Here is a 15642-nt window from a genome sequence, read left to right on the forward strand (position 1 = left end):
CAGAGAGGAGGCAGACTACCCCCACAGCATGCACCACCAGGAAAACAGTCAAGAAGGCGGCAGGATCAGCGTTACAGAGTTGCAGTAGTCGTCTTCGCTACTTTGTTGCAGTTTTGCAGGCTTCCAGCGCAGTCAACAGTCGATTCCTTGGCAGAAGGTGAAGAGAGAGATGCAGAGGAACTCTGATGAGCTCTTGCATTCGTTATCTAAGGAATTCCCCAGAGCAGAGACCCTAAATAGCCAGAAAAGAGGGTTTGGCTACTTAGGAGAGAGGATAGGCTAGCAACACCTGAAGGAGCCTATCAGAAGGAGTCTCTGACGTCACCTGCTGGCCCTGGCCACTCAGAGCAGTCCAGTGTGCCAGCAGCACCTCTGTTTCCAAGATGGCAGAGGTCTGGAGCACACTGGAGGAGCTCTGGGCACCTCCCAGGGGAGGTGCAGGTCAGGGGAGTGGTCACTCCCCTTTCCTTTGTCCAGTTTCGCGCCAGAGCAGGGCTGAGGGGTCCCTGAACCGGAGTAGACTGGCTTATGCAGAAATTGGCACCATCTGTGCCCATGAAAGCATTTCCAGAGGCTGGGGGAGGCTACTCCTCCCCTGCCTTAACACCTTTTTCCAAAGGGAGAGGGTGTAACACCCTCTCTCTGAGGAAGTCCTTTGTTCTGCCATCCTGGGCCAGGCCTGGCTGGACCCCAGGAGGGCAGAAACCTGTCTGAGGGGTTGGCGGCAGCAGCAGCTGCAGTGAAACCCCTGAAAAGGCAGTTTGGCAGTATCAGGGTCTGTGCTACAGACCCGTGGGATCATGGGATTGTGCCAACTATGCCAGGATGGCATAGAGGGGGCAATTCCATGATCATAGACATGTTACATGGCCATATTCGGAGTTACCATTGTGAAGCTACACATAGGTAGTGACCTATGTGTAGTGCACGCGTGTAATGGTGTCCCCGCACTCACAAAGTCCGGGGAATTTGCCCTGAACAATGTGGGGGCACCTTGGCTAGTGCCAGGGTGCCCACACACTAATTAACTTTGCACCTAACCTTTACCAGGTGAAGGTTAGACATATAGGTGACTTATAAGTTACTTAAGTGCAGTGTAAAATGGCTGTCAAATAACGTGGACGTTATTTCACTCAGGCTGCAGTGGCAGGCCTGTGTAAGAATTGTCAGACCTCCCTATGGGTGGCAAAAGAAATGCTGCAGCCCATAGGGATCTCCTGGAACCCCAATACCCTGGGTACCTTAGTACCATATACTAGGGAATTATAAGGGTGTTCCAGTATGCCAATGTGCATTGGTGAAATTGGTCACTAGCCTGTTAGTGACAATTTGGAAAGAAATGAGAGAGCATAACCACTGAGGTTCTGATTAGCAGAGCCTCAGTGAGACAGTCACTACACAGGTAACACTTTCAGGCACACTTATGAGCACTGGGGCCCTGGCTGGCAGGGTCCCAGTGACACATACAACTAAAACAACATATATACAGTGAAAAATGGGGGTAACATGCCAGGCAAGATGGTACTTTCCTACACCGATCATGATAGAAGGGGTAACATATCATGTTAGAAGGGGCAAGGGTTGGTGTATAACAGAAGGGGCAATGGATGAGCTATCATGACAGAAGGTGCAAAGGTTGGTGTATAACAACAGATGATGCAAGGGTTGGACCAATCATGATAGAAGAGGCAAGGGTTGGCCTATCATGATAGAAGGTGCTGGGCTTGGTGTATAACACAGAAGGTGCAAGGGTTGACCTATCACGATAGAAAGTGCCAGTGCTGGTGTAAAACAATAAAAGGTGCAAGGGGTGAGCCATCAAGATAGAAGGTGCAAAGGTTGGTGTATAACAACAGACGGTGGAAGGGTTGACCGATCATGATAGAAGGGGCAAGGGTTGGTGTATAACAGCAGACGGTGGAAGGGTTGACCGATCATGATAGAAGGGGCAAGGGTTGGTGTATAACAGCAGACGGTGGAAGGGTTGACCGATCATGATAGAAGGGGCAAGGGTTGGTGTATAACAACAGACGGTGTAAGGGTTGGCCTATCATGATAGAAGGGGCAAGGGTTGGTGTATAACAGAAAGGGCAAGGGTTGACCCATCAAGCTAGAAGGTGTATGTGTTGGCCTATCGTGACAGAAAGTGCACAGGTCAGCCCAACTATAGATCACATCTTTAATTCAATATTTAATAAATGTTTACTCCTAAAAAGTACTCTGGTATGGGAGAGGCACGGTAGCACAAGGCTTGTACATTAAATCATCTGCAAGACAGTTGTGCTTAGATAAAATATCTGTCTTTTCACTGTGTTGCATGGGTTTGTGTGTTTAGTATCATGATTGAAAGGCTCTCTCTGTTAAATGGACTTGTGTGTTTAGTCAAATGCATGAAAGGCTCTTTTCACTATGTCACATGTGCTTGTATGTTTAGTAACATGTATGAAAGGCTCTTTCACTCTATATTACATGGGCTTGTGTGTTTAGTGACACATATGAAAGGCTCTTTCACTCTATGTTACATGGGTTTGTGTGTTTAGTAACATGTATGAAAGGCTCTTTTCACTCTATGGGCCAGATGTAGCAAGATACAATTTTGCGACTTGGAAACTGCGAGTCGGTGCGACTCGGAATTTCCGAGTCACAAAATCGTATGCAGAATGGTGTCTCAGACACCTTCTACGAATCGCAAGGGGGTCGCAAAGACACACCTCATTAATATTAATGAGATGGGTCGCAATTTGCGACCCCCTTGCGATTCCCTGCACTCACAGGGATGGTGGCCTGCTGGAGACAGCAGACCTCCATGTCTGTGACTGCTTTTTCAATAAAGCAGTTTTATTTTTTTGTATTGCAGCCCGTTTTCCTTAAAGGAAAACGAGTTGCAATACAAAATAAAAAATGAAACCATTTGGTTTCGTTTTTTCAGAGCAGGCAGTGGTCCATTGGACCACTGCCTGCTCTGAAAAAATATTTTTGGCGACATTCACAAAGGTGAAGGGGCCCCATGGGGACACCTTCCCTTTTGCGAAGGAGTTAGCACCCACTTGACGTGGGTGCTAACTGCGAATTGCTTTGCGACCGCGTTCATGGTCACAAAGCAATTCTGCATCGCGGTGTGAATCGCAAATAGGAAGGGAACACCCCTTCCTATTTGCGAGTCGCATTCCCATTTTGCGAGTCAGTACCGATCGCAAAATGGGAATGTGCATCGCGATTCGCGTTTTGCATGGCGCAAACTGCGAATTTTGCAGTTTGTGCCATGCAAAACGCTTTCTACATCTGGCCCTAAGTTACATGGGTTTGTGTGTTTAGTGACACGTATGAAAGGCTCTCTCACTGCATGATACATGGGCTTGTGTGTTTAGTAACACATATGAAAGGCTGTTTTCCCTCTCTGTTACATAGGCTTGTGTGTTTAGTAACATGTATGAAAGGCTCTTTTCACTCTGTTACATGGGCTTGTGTTTATGGACACGTATGAAAGGCTTTTTACTGCATGATTCATGGGCTTATCTGTTTAGTAACATGTATGAACGGCTCTTTTCACTCTATGTTAGATGGGTTTGTGTGTTTAGTGACACATATGAAAGGCTCTTTACTGCATGATTCATGGGTTTGTGTGTTTAGTGACACATATGAAAGGCTCTTTACTGCATGATTCATGGGTTTGTGTGTTTAGTGACACATATGAAAGGCTCTTTACTGCATGATTCATGGGCTTGTTTGTTTAGTAACACGTATGAAAGGCTCTTTTCACTCTATGTTACATGGGCTTGTGCTTAGTGATACATATGAAAGGCTCTTTCACTGCATGATACATGGACTTGTGTGTTCAGTACACGTATGGAAGTCTCTTTTACTCTGTTATATGGGCTTGTGTGTTTAGTAACATGTATGAAAGTGTCTTTTCACTCTTTGCTACATGGGCTTGTGTGTTTAGTGATACATATGAAAGGCTCTTTTCACTCTATGTTACATGGGCTTAGTGTGTGAGAAAGTAGCCTCTTTCTAGCATGGTTACCTCCACTTTTGACCTGTTTGTGTGTGTCAGTGTGTTTTACTGTATCACTGGGGTCCTGCTAGCCATGACCCAAGTGCTCCTAGATAAAAACCTATATGTCAGTGTGTTTTGCCTGTCTCACTAGGATCCTGCTAGCCAGGAACCCAGTGCTCATAGTTTGTGGCCTAATGTGTATGCCTGTGTAGTGCCTAACTGTGTCACTGAGGCTCTGCTAACCAGAACCTCAGTGATTATGCTCTCTCTGCTTTTAAATGTCACTGTAGGCCAGTGACTTCATTTACCAATTTCAATTGGCATACCGGTCCCCCCTTATAAGTCCCTAGTATATGGTACATAGGCACCCAGGGCATTGGAGTTCCAGGAAATCCATATGGGCTGCAGCATTTCTTTTGCCACCCATAGGGAGCTCAGACAAACCCTTACACAGGACTGCCACTGCAGCCTGCGTGAAATAACGCACATGTTATTTCACAGCCATTTTCACTGCACTTAAGTAACTTATAAGTCACCTATATGTCTAACCTTCACTTGCTGAAGGTTAGGTGCAAAGTTACTAAGTGTGAGGGCACCCTTGCACTAGCAAAAGTGCCACCACATAGTTCAGGGCCATTACTCCGGACTTTGTGGACACCATTACAAGTGTGCACTACATATAGGTCAATACCTTTATGTAGCTTCACAATGGTAACTCCGAATATGGCCATGTAACATGTCTAAGATCATGGAATTGCCCCCCCAGTCCAAATATGTTATTGGGGAGCCAATCCCATGCATCCTGGGGGCTCCACCGTGGACCCTTAGTAGTGCCAAACCAGCTCTCTGAGGCTTGCACTGCAGCTACAGCTGCTGCCACCTCACAGACAGGGATCTGCCCTCCTGGGGTCTGAGCAGCTCAGTCCCAGGAATGCAGAACAAAGCATTTCCTCTGAGAGCAGGGTGCTAAACCCTCTCCCTTTGGAAATAGGTGTTAAAGGCTGGGGAGGGGTAGCCTCCCCCAGCCTCTTGAAATGCTTTGAAGGGCACAGATGGTGCCCTCCTTGCATAAACCAGTCTAAACCAGTTGAGGGACCCCTTCACCCCTGCTCTGGCAGGAAACTGGACAAAGAAAAGGGGAGTGACCTGCCCTCCCTTGTGTTGCTTCTGCTCCCTCGCCCTCCCTTGTGTTGCTTCTGCTCCCGAGCCCTCCTGTATGTTGCTTTTGCTCCCCTGACCCTCTCTTGTGTTGCTTCTGCTCCTCCACCCTTCCTTGTGCTGCTTCGGCTCCCCCGCCCTCCCGTGTGTTGCTTCTGCTCCACCGCCCTCCCTTGTGTTGCTTAACCTCTCCCGCCCTCCCTTGTGTTGCTTAACCTCTCCCGCCCTCCCTTGTGTTGCTTCTCCTCCTCCGCCCTCCCTTGTGTTGCTTCTGCTCCACTGCCCCCCTTGTGTTGCTTCTGCTCTTCCGCCCTCCCTCGTGTTGCTTCTGCTCCTCTGCCCTCCCTCGTGCTGCTTTGGCTCCCCGCCCTCCCTTGCGTTGCTTCTGCTCCCCCGCCCTCCTTTGTGTTGCTTCTGCTCCCCCGCCCTCCTTTGTGTTGCTTCTGCTCCTCCGCCCTCCCTTGTGTTGCTTCTGCTCCTCCACCCTCCCTTGTATTGCTTCTGCTTCCCACCCTCCCTTGTGTTGCTTCTGCTCCCCGACCCTCCCTTGTGTTGCTTCTGCTCCCCGCCTGCCCTTGTGTTGCTTCTGCTCCTCCACCCTCCCTTGTGTTGCTTCTGCTCCCCAGCCCTCCCTTGTGTTGCTTCTGCTCCCCCACCCTCCCTTGTGTTGCTTCTGCTCCTCAGCCCTCCCTTGTGTTGCTTCTGCTCCTCCGCCCTCCCTTGAGTTGCTTCTGCTCCTCCGACCTCCCTTGTGTTGCTTCAGCACACCCGCCCTCCCTTGTGTTACTTCTGCTCCCCCGCCCTCCCTTGTGTTGCTTCTGCTCCCCCGCCCTCCCTTGTGCTGCTTCTGCTCCCCGCCCTCCCTTGTGTTGCTTCTGCTCCCCCGCCCTCCCTTGTGTTGCTTCTGCTCCTCCGCCCTCCCTTGTGTTGCTTCTGATCCCCCTCCATTCTGCTCCCCGCCCTCCACTGCGTTGCTTCTGCTTCCCGCCCTACGTGTTGCTTCTGCTTCCCCACCCTCCCTTGTGTTGCTTCTGCTCCCCTGACCTCCCTTGTGTTGCTTCTGCTCCCCCGACCTCCCTTGTGTTGCTTCTGCTCCCCCGACCTCCCTTGTGTTGCTTCTGCTCCCTCGCCCTCCCTTGTGTTGCTTCTGCTCCCTCACCCTCCCTTGTGTTGCTTCTGCTCCCCTCCTTCCCTAGTGTTGCTTCTGCTCCTCCGCTCTCCTGTGTTGCTTCTGCTCCTCCGCCCTCCCTTGTGTTTCTTCTGCTCCCCGCCCTCCCTTGTGTTGCTTCTGCTTCCCGCCCTCCCTTGTGTTGCTTCTGCTTCCCGCCCTCCCTTGTGTTGCTTCTGCTTCCCGCCCTCCCTTGTGTTGCTTCTGCTCCCCCTCCCTCACTTGTGTTGTTTCTGCTCCCCCGCCTGTAGGAGGCTGGACTGGCTTGTAGTGAGTACCAAGGGGTACTTGCACCTTGCACCAGGCCCAGTTATCCCTTATTAATGTATAGGGTGTCTAGCATCTTAGGCTGATAGAAAAGGTAGCTTAGCAGAGCAGCTTAGGCTGAACTAGGAGACGAGTGAAGCTCCTACAGTACCACCTAGTGTCATATGCACAATATCATAAGAAAACACAATACACAGTTATACTAAAAATAAAGGTACTTTATTTTTATGACAATATGCCAAAGTATCTTAGAGTGTACCCTCAGTGAGAGGATAGGAAATATACACAAGATATATGTACACAATGCCAAAAACATGCAGTATAGTCTTAGAAAACAGTGCAAACAATGTATAGTTACAATAGGATGCAATGGGGACACATAGGGATAGGGGCAACACAAACCATATACTCCAAAAGTGGAATGCGAACCACGAATGGACCCCAAACCTATGTGACCTTGTAGAGGGTCGCTGGGACTATTAGAAAATAGTGAGGGTTAGAAAAATAGCCCACCCCAAGACCCTGAAAAGTGAGTGCAAAGTGCACTAAAGTTCCCCAAAGGACATAGAAGTCGTGATAGGGGAATTCTGCGGGAAAGACAGAAACCAGCAATGCAATAACGATGGATTTCCAGTCGAGGGTACCTGTGGAACAAGGTGACCAAGTCCAAAAGTCACAAGCAAGTCGGAGATGGGCAGATGCCCAGGAAATGCCAGCTGCGGGTGCAAAGAAGCTGCTACTGGACAGTAGAAGCTTAGGTTTCTGCAGGAACGACAAGGGCTAGAGACTTCCCCTTTGGAGGACGGATCCCTCACGCCGTGGAGAGTCGTGCAGAAGTGTTTTCCCGCCGAAAGACCGCCAACAAGCCTTGCTAGCTGCAAATCGTGCGGTAAGGGTTTTTGGACGCTGCTGTGGCCCAGGAGGGACCAGGATGTCGCAAATTGCGTCAGGAGACAGAGGGGACGTCGAGCAAGACAAGGAGCCCTCTCAGCAGCAGGTAGCACCCGGAGAAGTGCCAGAAACAGGCACTACGAGGATGCGTGAAACAGTGCTCATCCGAAGTCGCACAAAGGAGTCCCACGTCGCCGGAGAACAACTTAGGAGGTCGTGCAATGCAGGTTAGAATGCCGTGGACCCAGGCTGGACTGTGCACAAAGGATTTCCGCCGGAAGTGCACGGAGGCCGGAGTAGCTGCAAAAGTCGCGGTTCCCAGCAATGCAGTCTGGCATGGGGAGGCAAGGACTTACCTCCACCAAACTTGGACTGAAGAGTCACTGGACTGTGGGAGTCACTTGGACAGAGTTGCTGGATTCAAGGGACCTCGCTCGTCGTGCTGAGAGGAGACCCAGGGGACCGGTGATGCAGTTCTTTGGTGCCTGCGGTTGCAGGGGGACGATTCCGTCGACCCACGGGAGATTTCTTCTGAGCTTCTAGTGCAGAGAGGAGGCAGACTACCCCCACAGCATGCACCACCAGGAAAACAGTCGAGAAGGCGGCAGGATCAGCGTTACAGAGTTGCAGTAGTCGTCTTAGCTACTTTGTTGCAGTTTTGCAGGCTTCCAGCGCGGTCAGCAGTCGATTCCTTGGCAGAAGGTGAAGAGAGAGATGCAGAGGAACTCGGATGAGCTCTTGCATTCGTTATCTAAAGTTTCCCCAGAGACAGAGACCCTAAATAGCCAGAAAAGAGGGTTTGGCTACCTAGGAGAGAGGATAGGCTATCAACACCTGAAGGAGCCTATCAGAAGGAGTCTCTGACGTCACCTGGTGGCACTGGCCACTCAGATCAGTCCAGTGTGCCAGCAGTACCTCTGTTTCCAAGATGGCAGAGGTCTGGAGCACACTGGAGGAGCCCTGGACTCCTCCCAGGGGAGGTGCAGGTCAGGGGAGTGGTCACTCCCCTTTCCTTTGTCCAGTTTCGCGCCAGAGCAGGGCTAAGGGGTCCCGGAACCAGTGTAGACTGGCTTATGCAGAAATGGGCACCAAATGTGCCCATGAAAGCATTTCCAGAGGCTGGGGGAGGCTACTCCTCCCCTGCCTTCACACCATTTTCCAAAGGGAGAAGGTGTAACACCCTCTCTCAGAGGAAGTTCTTTGTTCTGCCATCCTGGGCCAGGCCTGGCTGGACCCCAGGAGGGCAGAAGCGGGTCTGAGGGGTTGGCAGCCGCAGCAGCTACAGTGAAACCCCAGGAAAGGCAGTTTGGCAGTACCAGGGTCTGTGCTACAGACCACTGGGATCATGGGATTGTGCCAACTATGCCAGGATGGCATAAAGGGGGCAATTCCATGATCATAGACATGTTACATGGCCATATTCGGAGTTACCATTGTGAAGCTACATATAGGTAGTGACCTATATGTAGTGCACGCGTGTAATGGTGTCCCCGCACTCACAAAGTCCGGGGAATTGGCCCTGAACAATGTGGGGGCACCTTGGCTAGTGCCAGGGTGCCCTCACACTAAGTAACTTTGCACCTAACCTTTACCAGGTAAAGGTGAGACATATAGGTGACTTATAAGTTACTTAAGTGCAGTGTAAAATGGCTGTGAAATAACGTGGACGTTATTTCACTCAGGCTGCAGTGGCAGGCCTGTGTAAGATTTGTCAGAGCTCCCTATGGGTGGCAAAAGAAATGCTGCAGCCCATAGGGATCTCCTGGAACCCCAATACCCTGGGTACCTCAGTACCATATACTAGGGAATTATAAGGGTGTTCCAGTAAGCCAATGTGAATTGGTAAAATTGGTCACTAGCCTGTTAGTGACAATTTGGAAAGAAATGGGAGAGCATAACCACTGAGGTTCTGGTTAGCAGAGCCTCAGTGAGACAGTTAGGCACCACACAGGGAACACATACATATAGGCCACAAACTTATGAGCACTGGGGTCCTGACTAGCAGGGCCCCAGTGACACATAACAAACATACTGAAAACATAGGGTTTTCACTATGAGCACTGGGCCCTGGCTAGCAGGATCCCAGTGAGACAGTGAAAACACCCTGACATACACTCACAAACAGGCCAAAAGTGGCGGAAACAAGGATAGAAAGGGGCTACTTTCTCACACCGCCCTCCCTTGTGTTGCTTCTGCTCCCCGCCCTTCCTTGTGTTGCTTCTGCTCCCCGCCCTCCCTTGTGTTGCTTCTGCTCCCCCGCCTTTCCTTGTGTTGCTTCTGCTCCCCCGCCCTCCCTTGTGTTGCTTCTGCTCCCCCGCCCTCCCTTGTGTTGCTTCTGCTCCCCGCCTTCCCTTGTGTTGCTTCTGCTCCCCCGCCTTCCCTTGTGTTGCTTCTGCTCCCCCGCCTTCCCTTGTGTTGCTTCTACTCCCCCGCCCTCCCTTGTGTTGCTTCTGCTCCCCCGCCCTCCCTTGTGTTGCTTCTGCTCCCCCGCCATCCCTGGTGTTGCTTCTGCTCCCCCACCCTCCCTTGTGTTGCTTCTGCTCCCTCACCCTCCCTTGTGTTGCTTCTGCTCCCCGCCCTCCCTTGTGTTGCTTCTGCTCCCCGCCCTCCCTTGTGTTGCTTCTGCTCCCTCACCCTCCCTTGTGTTGCTTCTGCTCCCTCACCCTCCCTTGTGTTGCTTCTGCTCCCTCACCCTCCCTTGTGTTGCTCCTGCTCTCCGTCCTCCCTTGTGTTGCTTCTGCTGCCCTCCCTCCCTTGTGTTGCTTCTGCTCCTCCGCCCTCCCTTTTATTGCTTCTGCTCCTCCGCTCTCCCCTGTGTTGCTTCTGCTCCTCCGCTCTCCCCTGTGTTGCTTCTGCTCCTCCGCTCTCCCCTGTGTTGCTTCTGCTCCTCCGCTCTCCCGTGTTGCTGCTGCTCCTCCGCCCTCCCTTGAGTTGCTTCTGCTCCCCGCCCTCCCTTGAGTTGCTTCTGCTTCCCCGCCCTCCCTTGAGTTGCTTCTGCTTCCCCGCCCTCCCTTGAGTTGCTTCTGCTCCCCCTCCCTCCCTTGTGTTGTTTCAGCTCCCCCACCCTTCCTTGTGTTGTTTCTGCTCCCCGCCCTCCCTTGTGTTGTTTCTGCTCCCCCGCCCTCCCTTGTGTTGCTTCTGCTCACCCCGCCCTCCCTTGTGTTGCTTCTGCTCACCCCACCCTCCCTTGTGTTGCTTCTGCTCACCCCGCCCTCCCTTGTGTTGCTTCTGCTCCTCCGCCCTTCCTTGTGTTGCTTCTGCTCCCCGCCCTCCCTTGTGCTGCTTCTGCTCCCCCACCCTCCCTTGTGTTGCTTCTGCTCCCCGCCCTCCCTTGTGTTGCTTCTGCTCCCCACCCTCCGTTGTGTTGCTTCTGCTCCTCCGCCCTTCCTTGTGTTGCTTCTGCTCCCGGCCCTCCCTTGTGCTGCTTCTGCTCCCCCGCCCTCCCTTGTGTTGCTTCTGCTCCCCCGCCCTCCCTTGTGTTGCTTCTGCTCCCCCGCCCTCCCTTGTGTTGCTTCTGCTCCCCCGCCCTCCCTTGTGTTGCTTCTGCTCCCCTCCCTCCCTAGTGTTGCTTCTGCTCCTCCTCCCTCCCTAGTGTTGCTTCTGCTCCTCCTCCCTCCCTAGTGTTGCTTCTGCTCCTCTGCCCTCCCTAGTGTTGCTTCTGCTCCTCCGCCCTCCCTTTTATTGCTTCTGCTCCCCGCCCTCCCCTGTGTTGTTTCTGCTCCCCCGCCCTCCCTTGTGTTGCTTCTGCTCCCCCACCCTCCCTTATGTTTCTTCTGTTCCTCTGACCTCCCTTGTGTTGCTTCTGCTCCTCCGCCCTCCCTTGTGTTGGTTCTGCTCCTCCGCCCTCCCTTGTGTTGGTTCTGCTCCTCCGCCCTCCCTTGTGTTGGTTCTGCTCCTCCGCCCTCCCTTGTGTTGGTTCTGTTCCCCCGCCCTCCCTTGTGTTGGTTCTGCTCCTCCGCCCTCCCCTGTGTGGCTTCTGCTCCCCTGCCCTCCCTTGTGTGGCTTCTGCTCCCCTGCCCTCCCTTGTGTTGCTTCTGCTCCCCCGCCTTCCCTTCTGTGGCTTCTGCTCCCCTGCCCTCTCTTGTGTGTTTCTTCTGCTCCCCCGCCCTCCCTTGTGTTGCTTCTGCTGCCCCGCCCTCCCTTGTGTTGTTTCTGCTCCCCTTTCCTTCCTTGTGTTGCTTCTGCTCCCCCGCCCTCCCTTCTGTGGCTTCTGCTCCCGTGCCCTCTCTTGTGTGTTTCTTCTGCTCCCCCGCCCTCCCTTGTTTTGCTTCTGCTGCCCCGCCCTCCCTTGTGTTGCTTCTGCTCCCCTTTCCTTCCTTGTGTTACTTCCACTCCCCTCACAACACAATAAAAAAAATAAAACTTTTATGTCTTTCAGTTAAAGATCCAACTTGGATCACTAAATGAAAAGAACAAGCATTTGCAATGCAATGAGTCTGGCATTTGCTTGAGTTCGAGCTATTGCCATTGTAAATCTATAACTGGAATTTTCTTGCTACATTAATAGGTCAACCCTGCCTCATAATTTTGACTTTTCCTGCCACATAAATCCAGTGGCCCTGCATACAACTAAAGCACTTTCATTTACCTTCTTCCTCTATCTGCTGCCAAAAATGAAAATGTTGCCATTTAGCATCCTAATTTAAATCTCCCATGCTAATTCCCATAGAATACCACTTTCACCGCCACCATCAGAGCTGCTGGCTAACACCATTCTCAAAAAAAGACACAAGACGGCCACGGAGAAGAAATAAACTGGAAGATTTAGCCAAACATATCAAGAGTGTTAAAAAAGCCATACTGTAATAGGGATGTTAAGGTGGTCTGAATCATGGTCAGAACTGCAAAAAGGAACGATTATTAAAACACATACAATTATCATATAAACCCTTATCAGAAATAAACTTTTGGCATTAGACTGTAAAGTCTCTAGAGGGCACCATAACAATAATACCATGTGTAAGAAACATGATCATGTAACTGCAATGTAAGAATATATTTAGCTCCTAGAAGGAAGTGTTAGGGCCAGCAGGCCTACTGCAATGACATTACAAACAAACCTTCTTAGCTGTAAAACAAAGGTTCTAACTGTGAGAATGCCTGAAAGACACTGCACGTGGCAGGGGTTATTATTTTAGAGTCCCCACTAACCTAGTGTGGGGACACAGAGATGGTGTAGACAGAAACAGCACATTGTGGTCAACGTTTTGAGGGTGGTCTCATTGCCCTAGGACCACCACAGGCTTGAGTTATGAGCAAAAATGTTTAATGAAAGTAATGCCCTGCAAAGCATTATGGGACAGGTCTCTGTGCCACGAATATTGTAGTATGTTGACTGTAATGCTAAGAACAGCCCCTAGAGGACACCACAATGAAAATAGCATGTGTAATAAACAGTCATGTAACTATATTAGCTCCTAGAGAACATAACCACACAAAAAAGATGGCAGTAAGTATTGTACTGTGACCATATACTTAATCCCTAAAGGTCGTAGCGCTTTACGCATTTCTGGGAGTAGCCCTATAACAACGACATTACAAACAAGTCCCTTAAAACACAAACTACTCCCAGCTGTAAAACAAAGATTCCAAACATAAGAGCGCTTACAAAGACACTGAATGGTGGGAGGGGTTATTATTTTGGGGTCCCCACTAACATAGTGTGGGGACCCAGAGATGATCTAGACAGAAAGAGCAAGTTGTGGTAAATGTTTTGAAGGTTGCCCCATTGTCCTAGGACCACCACAGCTGCGTTATAAGCAAATGTTTTTGGAAACGTAATGCCCTGCAAAGCATTATGGGGCGAGTTTTCCCGTATCTGCTCTCCTGCTGTGCCGGAGAGGCACTTTGAGGATTACTGTTTTAGGTAAACCGTTTACCAATTTCAAGTGTTTTAAGAGAAGAGACACAAGAAATGACTCTGACTAGGTAACTGTGAACAATGTGACCAGCGCCCTAATACCGCTGATCGAGTTCTTGCTGTTGTGCTTCTGAGCACTGTGAGCGCCATGGCCGCCATGCAGCACGAAGGGGGCAATCATGCAACAAACCATGGAACAGGGTCAGTCTGCAAGGCGTGACAAAAGCAGTCTGAAGGGGGAACAAACATAAACATTTACAAATTACATCAAGTGATTTTTTAAAGGTAAAACCATGAATGAATCAAAGTGATGGGTGTGGCTAGAAGCCCTAATACTTACAACAGGTCAAAGTGCATGTGCACTCAACCTAAAAACAAGTACCACCCCGTCATTTTGCAGGTGCGCGCACCTAGTTATCCCAAGGGGCAGTAACTACCACACATAGATCCTGTCATGATTCAGTTCTCGAGACCTATTACCCTGGGTGAACCGGACAAGGTACCTACCATGCAGAGACGTCCTGTCTTGGGAAACTGCCACCTCTCAGGGGCCCCTAGGCTAGTCCTGGGGTACAGGCACAGTTCTGGGGGCCTGGGTGTGTACTTACCACCTTGAGATCAAGGCCTTGGGGTCCTGCAGCCCCTCCATGGCTACCAGGTTTGTCACAGGGAACAAGTAGAGTTGGGGTAGGGGGCTGGGGTGAGTACCTACCACACATAGATCCTGTCCTTAGGGGTTTGCCACCTCTCTAGGCCCCCAGGTTTGTAATTGGGTACAGGTAGAGTTACGGGGGCTGGGGTGACTACCTACCACACAGTGACTATGTCCTTGGGGTACTGTAGTCCCTCCAGGGCCCCCAGGTTTGCCATGGGGTGCAGGTACAGTACAGGAGGGCTGGGGCAATGCCTACCACACAGGGATCATGTCCCTGGGGTACTGCAGTCCACCCAGGGCCCCCAGGTTTGTCATGGGGTACAGGGTCAGTACAAGGGGGCTAGAGTGAGTACCTATCACACTGAGATCCTGTCTTTGGGGTACTGAAGCCCCTCCAGGGCCCCCAGGTTTGTCTTGGGGTACAGGCAGCGTTGAGGGGCTGGGGTGAGTACCTACCACACACAGATCATGTACTTGGGATATTCCAGCCTTTTCAGGGCCCCCAGGTTTGCCATGGGGTGCAGGTGCAGGTACAGTACAGGAGGGCTGGGGCAATGCTTACCATATAGGGATCATGTTCTTGGGGTACTGCAGTCCCTCCAGGGCCCCCAGGTTTGTCTTGGGGGTACAGGCAGAGTTGATGGGCTGGGTGAGTACCTATCACACTGAGAACCTGTCTTTGGGGTACTGAAGCCCCTCCAGAGCCCCCAGATTTGTTTTGGGGTACAAGCAGAGTTGGGGGGCTGGGGTGAGTACCTATCACACTGAGATCCTGTCTTAGGGGTACTGAAGCCCCTCCAGGGCCCCCAGGTTTGTCTTGGGGTACAGGCAGAGTTGGGGGGCTGGGTGAGTACCTATCACAGTGAGATAATGTCTTTGGGGTACTGAAGCCCCTCCAGGGCCCCCATGTTTGTCTTGGGGTACAGGCAGAGTTGGGGGGCTGGGTGAGTACCTATCACACTGAGGACCTGTCTTTGGGGTACTGAAGCCCCTCCAGGGCCCCCAGGTTTGTCTTGGGGTACAGGCAAAGTTGGGGGGCTGGGGTGAATACGTACCACACAGAGATCCTGTCCTTGGGGTACGCCAGCCTCTCCAGGGCCCCCAGGTACTCGGGCAGGGTGTGGGCCGCGTTCCGGGCCAAGAAGGCGAGCACCAGGGTGGGCACCTTGTCCTGGGGGGGCTCCTCCGCCAGCCCTGGGCCCCCCCACAGCAGCGGGCCAGCGGCTAGAAGCACCCAGGTTGCCAGCATGGCGCTACAAACAGGTCATCGGGGGCGACGTGTCGGCAGAGGGGATGGCGGAAAAGGGGAGGCACCGGGGGCGGGAGGAGGAGAGGGGGAAGTCTGGGGGTGGGGTCAGGGGAGGGGCCCCCAGTAGTTAAGATACTTAAAACATGATTGTTGTTACTTCATCCGCTGCAGGCAGAACTCACTCTTCCCAGGCAGGTCCCTGCAGGAGTGACTGAGCCTCCCAGGCTCCCAGTGCATTGCGGGACTTGTAGTCCTTGCTTAACAATGGGGTCCACAGCACCAAGAGTGCGAGAATGCCTTGTCTGGATGCAGGAAGCGTGGAGCTCTGCTCGAGGCGCTACATGCTGGTGTAAAGCGCCCCACTACCCAGAGTGTACCCCAGGCAAAGAAAGATTGG

At 51.8% G+C, this 15642-nt stretch overlaps 1 protein-coding gene across 1 annotated transcript in view; it reads right to left on the reverse strand.

Annotated features, from left to right (window-relative positions):
• Positions 1–15317, reverse strand: part of CERCAM (cerebral endothelial cell adhesion molecule) — a 188268-nt gene extending 172951 nt beyond the window's left edge. Inside the window, exon 1 of the mRNA XM_069236967.1 lies at positions 15052–15317. Coding sequence (XP_069093068.1) covers positions 15052–15245 — 194 coding nt within the window. The 5' untranslated portion in view covers positions 15246–15317. The remainder of the gene's footprint in view (positions 1–15051) is intronic.
• Between the last annotated feature and the right edge of the window lie 325 nt (positions 15318–15642).

Source organism: Pleurodeles waltl, chromosome 6, assembly GCF_031143425.1.
Source record: "Pleurodeles waltl isolate 20211129_DDA chromosome 6, aPleWal1.hap1.20221129, whole genome shotgun sequence".
NCBI lineage: Eukaryota > Metazoa > Chordata > Amphibia > Caudata > Salamandridae > Pleurodeles > Pleurodeles waltl.